The sequence below is a fragment of the Narcine bancroftii genome, chromosome 1 (genome assembly GCF_036971445.1).
Source record: "Narcine bancroftii isolate sNarBan1 chromosome 1, sNarBan1.hap1, whole genome shotgun sequence".
NCBI lineage: Eukaryota > Metazoa > Chordata > Chondrichthyes > Torpediniformes > Narcinidae > Narcine > Narcine bancroftii.
Genome location: NC_091469.1, coordinates 93,493,202 through 93,508,520, shown reverse-complemented (window position 1 = coordinate 93,508,520; position 15,319 = coordinate 93,493,202). Strand labels below are relative to the sequence as shown.

The 15,319-nt window shown below is 40.9% G+C and overlaps 1 protein-coding gene across 4 annotated transcripts in view; it reads left to right on the top strand.

Annotated features, from left to right (window-relative positions):
- Nucleotides 1-15,319, top strand: part of brinp1 (bone morphogenetic protein/retinoic acid inducible neural-specific 1) — a 578,248-nt gene that overhangs the window by 313,632 nt on the left and 249,297 nt on the right. For all 4 annotated transcript variants that reach the window (XM_069932740.1, XM_069932734.1, XM_069932730.1 and 1 more), the window contains one exon: nucleotides 4,892-5,159. In XM_069932740.1, coding sequence (XP_069788841.1) covers nucleotides 4,942-5,159 — 218 coding nt within the window. In that variant the 5' untranslated portion in view covers nucleotides 4,892-4,941. The remainder of the gene's footprint in view (nucleotides 1-4,891; nucleotides 5,160-15,319) is intronic.

Genomic DNA, 15,319 nt, shown 5'->3' with positions numbered 1-15,319 from the left:
TAGGCCTGGGTGATTCAAATGCTCAACAAGACGCTTCTTAATTGCTGGCCGTGATTCTGCTCCCACTCCACTGTTTGGCTGTTACAAATGTTGAGTGGGAAGGAATTCCTGCAGTACATTTTCCTTCATGATTTTGCTTGTTTGTGGAAGAAGATCCAGTGATCAGAAAAAATAATCAGGAGTCTCATGTTTGCAAGCTTTCAAAAAGCCTAGGTAATAGAGTCCATTGATATTTAGGTCACATAACCTTTTTGACAGAAATGCAACAAGTCAAACAGAAATGAACTTTTGATCTTTCGTACAAAGGATTAGGTTTTATCATGAAGGTCACTTCCTCCAGTTAGGAGCTCGACGACAAAAATTACACTCAGAAACACATACATCTTCAGGCGGAGGCTTAACAAAATGTAGAAGGTTTTGCCACTCAGCTTTGAGAAGAGGCGAATTGCACTGTGATTCCATGGCATATGAGATAAATATTTATCCAGCCCAACACGTATACTCCAGATCTCAGAGCATATACGTTGTCTCGTCTTGCAATTCCAGCCACGCTCATTAAGGGATAGCTTAATGCAGTGGATTTTCTGCAATGGGTTGCTGGAAAATAGCTTCTTCCTGCAGGATGTGAGATGGATGAATGGTGTTCAGTAACCTTGAGTCTCTTATTCATGAAATTGAGCAAATAATTCCAGTATATTCACATGCATTCTTTTTATATTTTCATATATATGTGTGTCATTATTATGTGCTCTATGTATACAATGAGATAGACAACAGACTCGCCAAGGCAAATAGCGCCTTTGGAAGACTACACAAAAGAGTCTGGAAAAACAACCAACTGAAAAACCTCACAAAGATAAGCGTATACAGAGCCGTTGTCATACCCACACTCCTGTTCGGCTCCGAATCATGGGTCCTCTACCGGCACCACCTACGGCTCCTAGAACGCTTCCACCAGCGTTGTCTCCGCTCCATCCTCAACATCCATTGGAGCGCTCACACCCCTAACGTCGAGGTACTCGAGATGGCAGAGGTCGACAGCATCGAGTCCACGCTGCTGAAGATCCAGCTGCGCTGGATGGGTCACGTCTCCAGAATGGAGGACCATCGCCTTCCCAAGATCGTATTATATGGCGAGCTCTCCACTGGCCACCGTGACAGAGGTGCACCAAAGAAAAGGTACAAGGACTGCCTAAAGAAATCTCTTGGTGCCTGCCACATTGACCACCGCCAGTGGGCTGATAACGCCTCAAACCGTGCATCTTGGCGCCTCACAGTTTGGCGGGCAGCAGCCTCCTTTGAAGAAGACCGCAGAGCCCACCTCACTGACAAAAGGCAAAGGAGGAAAAACCCAACACCCAACCCCAACCAACCAATTTTCCCTTGCAACCGCTGCAATCGTGTCTGCCTGTCCCGCATCGGACTGGTCAGCCACAAACGAGCCTGCAGCTGACGTGGACTTTTTTACCCCCTCCATAAATCTTCGTCCGCGAAGCCAAGCCAAAGAAAGAAATGTATATGTGTGCACAGTGGTCAGAAGAAGGGCTGTTTCATCTGATGGTACATGTACATCAGATGATAATAAACTTGAACCTGAGGTGAAGGAAATGCAAGGCAATAGGTTGAGTGTGTTATGGGGAGATGTTTTGAGTTAAGAGTAATACAGTCTGGTTTTCATAGTCATCCTCCCCTTCATTCCTGATCAACTCTCTGAGCAACCTCAAATGCCTTTTTTAAGTTTATGCATCGAATATGCACATTTATAGATATTATCCCTGACACATTTAATGTGGTCATATTTCTTTGCATTATTTGCAAGTAGCAGCCAAATATTCAGATGACTTGGCTCACACCCATTCCTCACAGGCATGCCCTTGTCCAACAGAAAATATACACTTTCCTTTAAAAACATAATTTTAATCAGCCTGCTCTGGAATTATCAAATCTCACTTCCTTATTATCATACCAGTGCAATCATTAAATTTGTCTTGTTCCATTCTGTTAGTACCAGCAGCCTAAAATTATGCAATCAAGCCCAAGGTCAGGAAGCAAAAAGATGTAGTTGATGCTGGATAAAAGGAGAAGATGCTGAAAATATTCAGCTAATCACGTCATCAAAAACAGTTAACATTCAGGTCAATGACCTTTCATCTTTTGACAGATCATCAACCTAAAATATTAACTCAGTTTTTCCTTCCACAGGCACTGCATGACCTTTTCCATATTTTAACGATTTTGCTTGGATTTCCAACATCAATTGTCCCACCCGCTTGTACCTGTTGTGTCCTTGATTAACCTGGAAAGTCATTGAAATTAATTGTCATTTTTGGGAAAGTCACACATTAAAAAAAAAATTTCTTCTCTCAGTTAATCAGGGCACAAATTCTCTGCACAGATTCTGTCTGACATGCTGAACATGTTTAGATTTCCAGTTTGTTTTATTTTGGATTTGCACAATTTGCAGATTTTTTTTTTTGCTTTCCACTTAACCATATAACCATATAACCATTTATGGAGCGAAAACAGGCCATGTTGGCCTTTCGAGTCCGCACCGGTTCACTGATTTTGTGCGCCCTCTTCAGGCATTGGTCCCGCTAGATCTTCATTCAATAACGATGGGCAAATTCAATGCAGGTGGAATTTCGCTGGGCTTACTCATCCCCACCAGTACTGTACCCCGGTGTTACACAGGGGCAGACCCATCCCCACCAGTACCGTACCCCGGTGTCCCACAGTGTAATCAAACACATTCAACCCAGTGATTCCAGTCCCAGTGACTATTCCAGATCTTCAATATCAAGAAGACTCTGCGTCAGTTCAACATTCTTTCCATTTTTCCCAATCCCATTTACCCTCCTTTGAGGTGACGATAATGGTGACTGTCCACTTCCTCGTAAATCTGGCAACGAATTAGCAAAAATTAATGCATCATGGTCATTCTCAAAGAATTGAGACTGAAAATTTCCATAAAATTCTTGAATCTTCTTGTCAAACCTGTCCTCTCCTTTCTAACCTGCCCAAAAAATCCATCTCTTTCACAAAGCCTTTTGTCAATCTCCTGAATAGGACCGTAAGACTTGGAGCAGAAATAGTGTATTCAGCCCATCTAGTTTGCACCACTTCAATCATGAACTGATCCATTTTCTCACTCAGCACCACTGCCCAGCTTTTCTCCCCATAACCTTTGATGCCGTGGTTCATCAAGAACCCATCAATCTCTGTCTTAAATACACCCAATGACCTGGCCTCCGCAACTGCCTGTGGCAAGAAATTACTCAGATATACCATCCTCTGGCTGATTAAATTTCTACTCATTTCTGTTCCAAGCGGACACAATTATATTTCTTTACTTAAAATTCCATCAAACTCTGATATCTCTGTTTAGGATTTTTTTTGTTAGCTATCTCAAGGAGTGATTGAATGGACTGACACTGCACTGAAAACACTAGCACACAACAGCACAGTAACAGGCCCTTCAGCCCATCTAGTCATGCTGAACATTTTTCCACTTAGTCCAATTGACCTGGACCATAGCCCTCCATGCCCTTTCCATCCATGTATTTATCCAATCTTAAATGTCCAAATGGAACCCACATGTACCACCTCCACTGGCAACTTGATGCACATTCTTACCACCCTCTGAGTGAAGAAGTTCCTTCTCATATTCTTCTTAAATGTTTCACCCATAAACCATGACCTTTAGTTTTGATCTCACCCTCCGTCAATCGAAAAATTCTGTTTGCATTCATCCAATTTATATCCTTTATGATTTTGCATCCCTCTATCAAATCTCACCTCATTCTCTAAAACTCCATGGAATAAAGTGTTACCCTATTTAACCTTTCCATAGAGGTCAGCTGATTAAGTCCAGGCAATATTAGGGTTGCAACATCTCTGTAATTTGTTTCTGCGCTCTTTCAATCTGACTGATATCTTTTCAGTTGGGAGGTGACCACAATAGTCCAAATTCAGCCTCACCAATGCACAGCAGTTTAGAAGATTGAGCGATCTCATTAAAATCGTAGAATTCTCAAATGGTTTGATGCACTGAATATTATTCTTCTGGATGAAGGATCATGTCTTGAGAATAAGTTGTAGCCTGCTTAAGCAAACTTCACTGACCCAGAATGGTCAATCTTTGGAATTCTGTTGTAGAAAATCAGTCATTGTGTTTGTACAAATACCAGGTGAATAGATTTCGGGACATTGAGAAAATCAAACAATACAAGGGTAGTGCTGGGCAATCATACTGAGGTAAAATAAAAAGTCATGATCTTAATAGGAAGACACATGAGAGACTGCAGATGCAGGAATTGTGAGCAAAAATAATCTACTGAAGGAACTTTGCAGGTTGAGCAACATTAGTGCGACAAAGAAAAATTTTGATTTGATGAAGCATTCTGCTCCTAAACATTGACAGTTGTTTTACACCCATTCATGTTACCCACTGTGATTGTTTTTCTTAAATTAAATGTTGACATACAGCAGTACTAGGCCTTTATGGCCCACGAGCCTGAACTGCCCCATTACCCCCAAATAACCTACAACCTCTGTACGTTTTGAATGATTACAGAAAACCCATGCAGATGCGGGGGGAAATATCATAGAAACACCTTACTCACACTGCCAGATTCAAACCTTAGTCACTGGCTCTGTAACAGCGTTACACTAACCATGCCATCATGATTGAGTCATGAGTATAATGAATGGCAGGGGTTTGAGGGGCTGAATGGTCTATGCCTGCTTCTAAAATATGGTTATACATCAGCAATAGGTTGCTAAATTAGAGAGTTCAGATAAACTTGATCTAATATCTGTATCCTTTTCATCTTTGTCTTTCTATTATGTGTTGAGAGATGAGTTAAACATTGCTTTTGTTATTTCCTTTTAGGACCCCACAGAATGGAGCAAGAATGAACAGAAAGTGGCTGAAAGAAAAGCATGAACTGGAGGTTTATTAAATTCATCTACTTACTGTTTATATGGGACCATATAACAGTAACACCTTCCCACCAGGATCCTATAGCCACCCAGAACCATGTCACCAAGCAGTTTGATTGGCTTATATCGGACAGGGGCCCTTTCCACAATTCAAGGGGATATTTATCCTTTGTGGAAAAATATCGTCAAGGATATACTACAAGATATAAAATATATAGGTAATGTATACAATTTTATCAGTTGTTTTGAATTTGTTTTGTCTTTTTTCTTTCTTATGATAAGAAAAGTTGACATTAATTTAACATTCATTTTTACAAGTATTGAACAGTAAAAGTAGAATCTGGAAAATGATTCCAAGGAAATACTCTATGAAATAGAAGGTATATTTTTTACATTTGTGGTTGCTTGCTGACAATAGAAAAATGAGACAATATTTCATCATTTCAAGGAGGGTTTATGCCATTATATAAACCATGCATTGCTTGGACTAATCTAGTGTCGAGACCTTGACTAAACCTTCTCTTATTATTTTTATCATATCCAGCTGACTCTGTATATTTGCCTCATATTCTTAGTCAAGGAAAGGTTATCATTTGTTCACAGTGATATTTCCACTAAATATCTTGTCTGAAGTCAATATTTTGTCATCCCTTTTGTGGGGTACATCTTTAGAAGACCACCAAAAGTGAAAGATGCTGTTTCAAACATCAAGGCTACAGAGCCTAGATGATGTAGTGAAAATTGTGAGAATGGAAGAGAGGAGGATATGCAGAAGGTAGGATGTAGGAGATCTCTGAGATGTATTATTTTAATCCGATGAGCATAGTAAGGAAGCTGGATGAGCTAAAGGTGTGGATTGACATGTGGCGAGACGTGGTTGACTGGCAGTTGAATGTTCCAGGATTTTGCTGTTTTAGATGTAATAGAGTTGGTGGATTAAGAGGGAGAGGTGTGGCATTACTTGTCAGGAAGGATATTGCAGCAGTGCTGAGGCAAGGTAGACAGGAGGGCTCGTCGAGGGAGGCAGTGTGGAAAGCGCTGAAAAATAAGAAAGGTGAGGTTACTATTATGGGGGTATATTATAGGCCTACAAATGGGGAAAGGGGACTAGAAGAGCAAATGTGCAAGGATATAGGTGAGATGTGCAGGAGAAATAGGGTGGTGTTGGTTGGGGATTTCAATTTTCCAAACATAGATTGGGGAACACAGTCAGTAAAAGTGCAGGATGGCTGAGTATTTATGCATTGTGTTCAGGATTGCTTTTTGCAGCAATATGTTGAGACGCCAACTAGAGGGGAAGCGGTGTTAGATCTGTTGTTTGGGAATGCAATGGGGCAGGTGACAGAGGTAAGCATTGGAGAGAACTTCGGATCCAGTGATCTTGGGTCTATTAGCTTTAGCTTAATGATGGAATTGATAGGTCAGGTCAGAGGTTGAAGGTCTTCGAGTGGGGGAAGGCCAGATTTGGAGAAATGAGAAGGGATTTGCAGAGAGTTGTGTGGGCTGATCTTTTTGCCAGAAAGGATGTAGAAGTTTGGGGAGCATTTAGAGTGAGATTTTGAGAGTACAGGATCTTTATGTTCCAGTCAGGCCGAAGGGGAAATTAAGAAGTTGATTCGGGACAAGATATATAAAAATATATAAATATATATAAATATATAAATATATAAAAAAACAAGGGATTGAGGAGATGTATGGTCATTACTTAGATTGCAGGAAGAACCTTAAGAGGGAAATTAGAAAGGCAAAAAGAAGGTATGAGGAGTCCATAGCTAATAAGGCAAAGGTGAATCCTAAGGGTTTTTATAGATATGTGAACAGTAAAAGGAGGGTTAAGGATAGAATAGGTCCACTGGATGATGGGACCGGTGAACTATGTCAGGAACCATATGAGATGGGAGAAATATTGAACAATTTTTTCTCGTCCGTATTCACGAGGGAAAGGGACATTGGGCTATACAAGATAAGAGAGGCAAAAGGCTTAGTTATGGAAAGGATAAGGATTAGTAAAGCAAGAGTTTTGGAGCTTCTAGGGTCAATTAAGGTGAATAAGTCTCCTGGTCCTGATGGGATTTTTCCCAGGACTTTAAGGGAGGTCAGGGAACAAATAGCGGGGACACTGACAGTGATTTTTCAAAGATCACTGGAGGAGGGGGAGGTACCACATGATTGGAGGATTGCAAATGTTGTTCCATTGTTCTAAAAAGGCAGTAGGTGTCAGCCAAGTAGTTATCCACCAGTAAGTTTGACTTCGGTGGTGGGGAAGGTTATGGAGGGTATTCTTCTAGATAGTATACACGCATATCTGGATAGGCAGGGATTGATTAGGGGCATCCAGCATGGGTTTGTAAAAGGAAAGTCATGTTTGACAAACCTTGTTGAGTTTTTTGAGGACGTGACAAAAAAGGTGGATGAAGGTAGATCAGTTGATGAGATCTATTTGGATTTTAGTAAGGCTTTTGATAAGGTTCCGCATGGAAGGTTAATAAGGAAGGTTCAGTCACTAGGAATTAGTAGAGAGATTGTGACATGGGATCAGAGGTGGCTGGGAGATAGACAGCAGAGAGTCATGGTGGACAACTGTATGTCAGGTTGGAAGCCTGTGACAAGCAGGGTGCCTCAGGTTGTTGTTTATCATTTATATTAATGATTTAGAGGAGGGTGTGGTTAATTGGGTAAGCAAATATGCAGATGATACGAAAATAGGGAGAGTGGTGGATAATGACGTAGATTTTCTCGAAATGTTTGGAAGAGTAGGCTGAAAGATGGCAAATGGAATTCAATGTAGACAAGTGTGAGGTGTTGCATTTCGGTACAAATAACCAGAATAGGACATATACAGTTAAGGGCAGGGCATTGAGGCACGCAGAGGAGCAAAGGGACCTAGGGGTTATGGTACTGAGTTCACTGAAGGTGGATTAAGAAAGCATATGGTATGCTGGCCTTCATGAATCATAGTATAGAGTATAGGAGCTGGGAGGTGGTGCTGCAGCTGTTTAAGGCACTGGTGAGGCCAGGTTTGGAGTACTGTGCTCAGTTTTGGTCTCCAAATTATAGAAAGGATATAGATAAGGTGGAGAGGGTGCAGAGAAGGTTTACAAGGATGTTGCCTGGCTTACATCATCTGGATTACAGGAAGAGATTAAGGAGACTGGGACTTTATTCATTGGAATGTAGACAACTGAGAGGGTACTTGATAGAGGTATTTAAAATTATGAATGGAATAGATAGATTAGACATAAACAGACTCTTTCCCCTGAGGCCAGGGGAGATTGGAACAAGAGGCCATGAGTTAAGGGTAAGGGGGCAACACTTTAGGAGAAATATTAGAGGTGGCTTTTTCACTCAGTGAGTGGTGGCAGAATGGAATGAACTTCTGAATGAGATAGTTGCATCAGGGTCCCTTCTGTCATTTAAGAGAAGGTTGGATGTGTACATGGAGGTGATGGGGTCGGAGGGTTATTGGCAGTGAGCAAGAGGTTTGAGCTAGTGGAGTTGTTCCAGTGAACCAGTGCAGACTCGAAAGGCCGACATGGCCTGCTTCCGCTCCGTAAATGGTTATATGGTTATATGATAAATTCATAAGTTTACCTTTTATTTCATGCAAATTTGGCAAATGTTGATTTCTTACAGCTGCATCCAGCATGAGACAGTGATGTTTTCAGCTGTGAACAGCATTTTGAGGGAGTGCGCATTGTGGTTAAAGGAAATTCTTGGGAAGTACTGAACATTGGAAAAGCAGGGAAAGGGCTTTCTTGAGAAGAAAGCCCTTCGAAATTATATTTGAAATTACTTTCTTGTTTAACGGTCTGATTTTAATGTCAACGACATCTTTATTTCATGCTTAATCCGTGAGGCTGTAAGACCAGACAAGATAGATGTTAAAAAGTAAAACTACCTTGCTCAGTGTCGATCAAGGCTTTTATTCCTCATTTCCCAATTGAATTCTGGATGAAACTGGACTAAACAGCAACAAGATTGGAATAACCATTGATTTTCATTTGCTTTGTATAAAACTGCAATGCCAGTCTGACCAGTAGGTGGCATGGAAGTCAGCCTAGTGCAGAATATGGGGTCACTTCTGGTGTTTTTTCCATGTGGTAAGATTGCTGAAGAAAGTTAACTTTTTTTTTGCTGACTCTATATAGTGCCCTTTGATTTTGCTAATATTTAATCGTCAAACGAGGTGTAGACATTGCAGAACACATTTGCCTTTGGGTGGAGCAGCCCAATTCCTAAATTTCATCTCTGAAAATTCCTTTTTCCATGAAAACTATTTGGTTTTGTCTCTTCTTCCTTTCCAAAAAAAAAATTAAATTGCAGCTCAATCATTTTGACTTCAGTGATGAGCAACTTTTTTGAATAGATTCCAAGGGATTGAAATAATGTCTTCATTTAGTAAGACAAAGATTACCGTATTTTACGGCAAATAAGACCAATTTTCCCCCCAAATAGAGCTGAAAAATATCCCCTGGGTATTATACGTGAAGTTGAAATTAGGGTGATAATGGTAAGTAATGCAGACAGTAATAATCATCACTGTGGGGCTGGTGGTGGGCTGTCAGGGGGGAGTGGGCAGTAGGATTTGTGTGGGGGCTAGTGGCAGGCTGTCAGAGACTCTCCCGGAGGCCTGTTGTTAGACCACGTGCTGGTCCCGCCACCTCACTCTCCCCTGACAGCCTACTGTCGGTCCCTACACTGATCCTGCTGTCCCCGGCAGCCTACCACTAGTCCCTGACTGGTCTTGCTGCTCCATTCCCCACTGACAGCCTGCCGCCAGTCCCCACACTGGTCCCGCCAGCTCACTCTCCGCTGACAGCCTGCTGTCTGTCCCTACACTGATCCTGCTGTCCCCGGCAGCCTACCACTGGTCCCTGACTGGTCTTGCTGCTCCATTCCCCACTGACAGCCTGCCGCCAGTCCCCACACTGGTCCCGCCATCTCACTCTCCCCTGACAGCCTGCTGTCTGTCCCTACACTGATCCTGCTGTCCCCGGCAGCCTACCACTGGTCCCTGACTGGTCTTGCTGCTCCATTCCCCACTGACAGCCTGCCGCCAGTCCCCACACTGGTCCTGCCCCCCTCACTTCCCCCTCTCCCACCTTGGCGGTCCCCACACTGATCTCACCACCCCACTCCACCCCCCATCCAAGAGAGAGCAAGGCAGTGTGACTAGCGGGGGGTCCAACAGCAGCCATTTGAAGTTATAAAATGTTTTCAACTAAAGCTAAGCTGCTTTTGTTTTCTATTGCAAATTACAGCAGTATTTTTTAAAATGGTTTTCCTGTTGGCCTAGTTGCATGTTTTGTCCAAGTTTTATTTCTGCTATACTGTAGTTATATATTTCAAAAACATTAAATGCATACCCATAAATACACTAAAAAAAATTCTTCATATTGGCTGTTGAAATGGGGTGGGCGGTCTTTTATGCCCGTGGGTCTTAAATGCCATCACATATGGTAATTAAGGACAGTGGGCATGTATTTATGAAGCAAAGGCAAGGTTGAAAGACTGAATTTTATGAGAAGATAATGGGAGAACAATGAGGACAGTGCCTTCATTGTGGCTACCTTGGACTTAAAGATTCTTGATAATTTCACTCATGAGAGGTTTGTCATAAAGGTAGAAATGGCCAGGATCGAAGGAAAAATGTCAAATTGAAATAAAACAGTTAGGAAATTACAGCAGGTTAAGCAATATTTGTGGAAGCACCAATAGTTGACATTTCAGGCCCATGATTCTCCATTGGCACCATGTGTATTGTATACAATTCTGGCATGTAGCTTCCTACCTGAAATGTAAATTCTCCTTCTCTTCCTGAAGATACTGCTAGACCTGCTGAGTATTTGTTGCAACAATGACCAAGAGTGGGGTCATGAATTTTAGGATGACATCATGAGTCCATGCAGTAAATGGTCATGTGACCCTCAATCATGCCATTGAACTACCTGAGTAGAGTCAACCTGAACTTAATTTGTTTGGATTGTTGAAGATCGGAGCATGTGCGGCCATAAGTTGTGGTCTGGTGTTGGGTTGGATGATCCAGCCCAGAATATGAGGGGGGGAAAAGTTGTATGAAAACTACCTACGATGATTATTAGCCACTTTCCAGTGCCATTGAATGATACAGAATTGCTTGCTCTGGAGATGGTTTGGTAATATTGGCAAGACTGTAACATTGTAGTAATGAGGAAAAATTAGATTGGATAGGGTTATTTTCTTTGGAACGAAGGAGACATAATTGAGAGGTATAAAATTGAGAGTAAGGGTTTATTTCCCTTGGCAGAGGGATCAAAAGCAGGTCATGGATTTAAAATAATTGGTGGAGATTTGCAGGAGAGATGAGGGATGTCCTTTTTACTCACAGTAGCAGGTTTCTGGAATTCATTAAATGAAAGTGTGTCGAGGAGAACCTTTAGTTTAAGAAAGAAGTTTGGATATGTAATTGCGATCAAGCCATAGCACCCTTCAAACAGCCTCATTTTCAAGATCAGATATGGTAGACATGATCAGGCATTCTGAAGAGTTTAATTGGTTAATAACTTTCATCACAAAACACAAGGAGGGGGAAGAATGTTCAAGTTAGAAGTCAAGAAACTGAAATCATCGATGGTTGTATTTATTATCGAAAGCTTCAAACTAAAGAATTCCGTCCCATTTAAAGAAAAGACCATTTTTTTCTTCCCCGTTTCTGAAAAGAAAATGTGTTGAAACATAATGAAAGAAAACATTCTTTATCTTCTCTGGATTTCTTACCAATTCTTGGATGTTCCAGGGAAATCCTGAAAGTTCGGTAACTTGAACCCTCTGTTACGAAGGAAGTCAAAGCACGGGTAGAACCTTTAAGAGAGTAAGAGGTTGAGATGTGACCTCATGCTGATATGTCATTGGATATGGAAAGTCGCATCAAATATATTCCCTAATATCTTGTTCTTTAATCTCCCTGCTCTGCACCTACTCTGTGCATTGATCTTGCCATTGTTCTAATGAAAACCATGTGTATATATCTTTGGAACAACAGAGGAGCAGTTCATTCTGCTCTATGAATCAAAACTGGCTTCCCTTTCCCTAACTTGTATGCACACCATCAATTTAGTCTCACACGTCTCTAGCTCATCGCCCACTCGCCCCTCCATGCCACTCCGCACCCCCATCTCCCAGGTTGATTCATTTTGCCATCAGCTCCTGCTGCAGGGTGATTTACGATGGCCATTTAACCCACAGTTTGCCTTTGGGATGTTGGAGTAAATGGAAATCAAAGGACAAAGAGGAAACATAAACAGCCATGCAAATCCTGCACAGTGACCACCGGAGGTCAAGTTTGAATCCATGTCCTTGGAGATGCAAGGAAAAAAATACAAAATGTTATGTCACTCTTTCAATTTTGCAAGACTGTTGGAAGTGCTTGCCTGGATTCCACCAGGAATTTGTGTTTGTGCGATTATATGGAGATGGGACTCTGCAAATTGTAAATTATTAAAGTGAAATCACAATTTTCGCTTTACCGAAGTTGTCTGAAAGATGAAAGCCTAAATGCAATGCTATTCTTTCACTAAGTTGCTCAAAGAGGACAAAACTTCATGCTCCACAATCAGTGTAAACTCCTCAGCAATAAATTAATGGGGTGATAATTACACTCTTGACATGTTTAGTTTTAAATTCAAACCTACTTGACAATTATTAGAGTTACTCTATTACAAGGCTTAATTTTACTTCTGAAATCAATGCTAAATGCTCAGACAAGGTATAGTCATAACTAAGAACTTGATGACATACATTATTGTGATTAATGCATATCTAAATTGGATTTTGATACAGTGTATACTGAATGTTCATCACTGAGTTTAATTGTTCAGCGTTTTCATTCATTCAGATTTAGAAAACCATATCCAACCAGTAGTTTCAAATGAACTGACTTTGCTTTCCACAAAATCCAACATCAGCTTTCAAAGTAGGAAGGAGTTTACAGCCCATCATCATGTTAAAAATGTCCTGATCTGCAGTTGGATTTTGTGATGCAGTAATAACATCGAAGTCACTCCCTTCAATCTGTTGTGATGCCTGACATGAAAGGATATTTGTGTTCTCAAGTTGACACTTGTATTTTTAGCCTGGCTTGGAGTGGGTGAGTAACAGGCTCATCATGGGCTGCCAGCAGCTGTGCTTTCAAAAGACAATCTTGCATCTCGCAGTTCTTTCCCTCAGAACAAAAGCTTTCCATTTTGTGACTAAAATAGAGGCTTGACTCATGCAATCAGTTTGGTATGGAGCCAAAGTGTTCAACGAAATCCTCTGTCTAATTCAAGAGATTAAGTTTGTGCATCATAAATTGGGAGATGCTGGGAAACCTTGGATTCAACTATATTTCCCTGCTCATGCCTTTTAATCATGGAGAGTGATGCATGTACTGGATGGGAGAAGAGAATGGGCTTCTTGGCCATGTTGTATGTCATCACTTCGCTTGTCAATCTTCATTCGGTAATCCCTAACTAAATGAGGAGTCTTCAGTCAATGCATCATAGGGCATCTGGGCTGTATGGAGGTGAGTGGCATCCTAAAAAGACAAATGCAAGTGAAAGCAATAAACACATCCACATTGGAAAAATCAAAACCTTTGACAACTTCATGGTATTCAAGAGTTTAAAAGTTCAGAGCAGAAGTGTATCTAATAGTCCTTTGTATCTGCCATACAGCAACATCATGCATGACCTTGTATTTAAGTGCCATTTCCCAGCAGAGTCTCCATACCCTTGATTCCCAGCCATCTAATTAGGTTCCTCTGTCTCCTGTTGTCTGAAATGCAGCAACTAACAGAGATATAATGAAACACCTGCTCTCAAGTAAAGAAATACTGTTCCTTCCTCCAGGTCATTAATGTAAATAGTGAACAATTGTTGGTCGGGGGCTAATTCCTGTCACGATCCACTGATCACCTCCTTCCAGTCTGAAAGTAACCCTTTTCAAATCTTTGTTTTCTATGATGCAATCAGTTTTCATACATTCCAACACTCTTGCTCTGAAACCACAGATGTTCAATTTATTCAGTCAAACCAATAACAATACAAAATAAATGATCTTCTTTCTTACCATTTGCTGCTTGTTGGACATTGCAATGTCTAAATGAATTATAAGTCTCCTTGTGTTGCTTCTGAGGCAGACAGGCTATGAATCTGTGACCATAGTGGCTTAGACATTCTGTGATCTTGTAGGTTTCATGTTAACAAGCTCAGACTTGGGGACCACCAGTCAGCTCAACTGCAGCATTTTGGTTGGCTTGTGGGTATTCATTGCTGTTATGCTGGGTCTAGTGAAGCTGATTTAACCATTTAGGATCTCACTTAACATTGCCAGCATTCAAAAACTTCGGGATTGATTTTTGTATATGTTTATGAAGTACCTAGACACCTGTACATCCCAGTTCTTCCAAATTTCTGATGCTTCACCCTTAGGAAAAAACATTACAGTTCTCACAATGATGATTTGTTATTTTTTTGTCAGGGTTATTGCTGAGAGTTTCTTTTGTGGGCTTAGTTGAGCAAATTTGGTCCACCAAATTCATAAGAGTGCTCCTTATTTTCAAAATATCTGCAGCTAATAATTAATTCATGTGGTGTCGTGATCCTAGAAAGCAGGCCTTGTGACAACTTTGCAGGACACTTTCATCAAGAGATGTGAGTTGAAAAATAATGCATTTTGTGTTGATTAGCAGGACACAGGAGTGCTAGCGAAACACAGCAGTTCATGCAGCATCGATAGGAAGTCAAAGTCAGTCGGCATTGTGTTGATTTGTTTTGATCTATTCGCATTAATTTCACACAAATTCTGAGGGAGAAAATTTAATTCTGCACATGAAACTTTTGGCGAGTAATTTGTGAATTCTATAAGGATGAATTTCCTTCACCCAAATGGCAGTAATGTGGAGATTGTTTGTAATGTTGTCTTGTAAAGCAAGAAACCAAGCTTCCTTTAGGCATACTTTTATTGTGTGCATTGGCCATGAAAATATGTCCAGGTTTTTTGTGCAGAATAATTTTGCCAAGTAACCCAAAGTTATTTTCTCTTCTGAGCCAAATGTTACTCTGACAGACACTGAAATAAATACAGTCACAACAATTCAGCAATTTGAGATGCAAGTTCCTTTACAGTATATTTTGACTGACTAAGAACAACATAAAGAGGTGATCCTGCACTTGCAATAGTTGGCAGCTTCCTTCCTGCCATCTTTGGAAATCATTGGAGCGAAAGAAGGGACATTAACTGGTGAAGTCAGATGGGTTGTTGTCTTGAAAAAGGCTCATTCTGAACTTAATGCTCCACTTCACACCATGGGATTGATTTACAAGCAGCAAATTCAGAGAATACACAATAAATTGTTTAT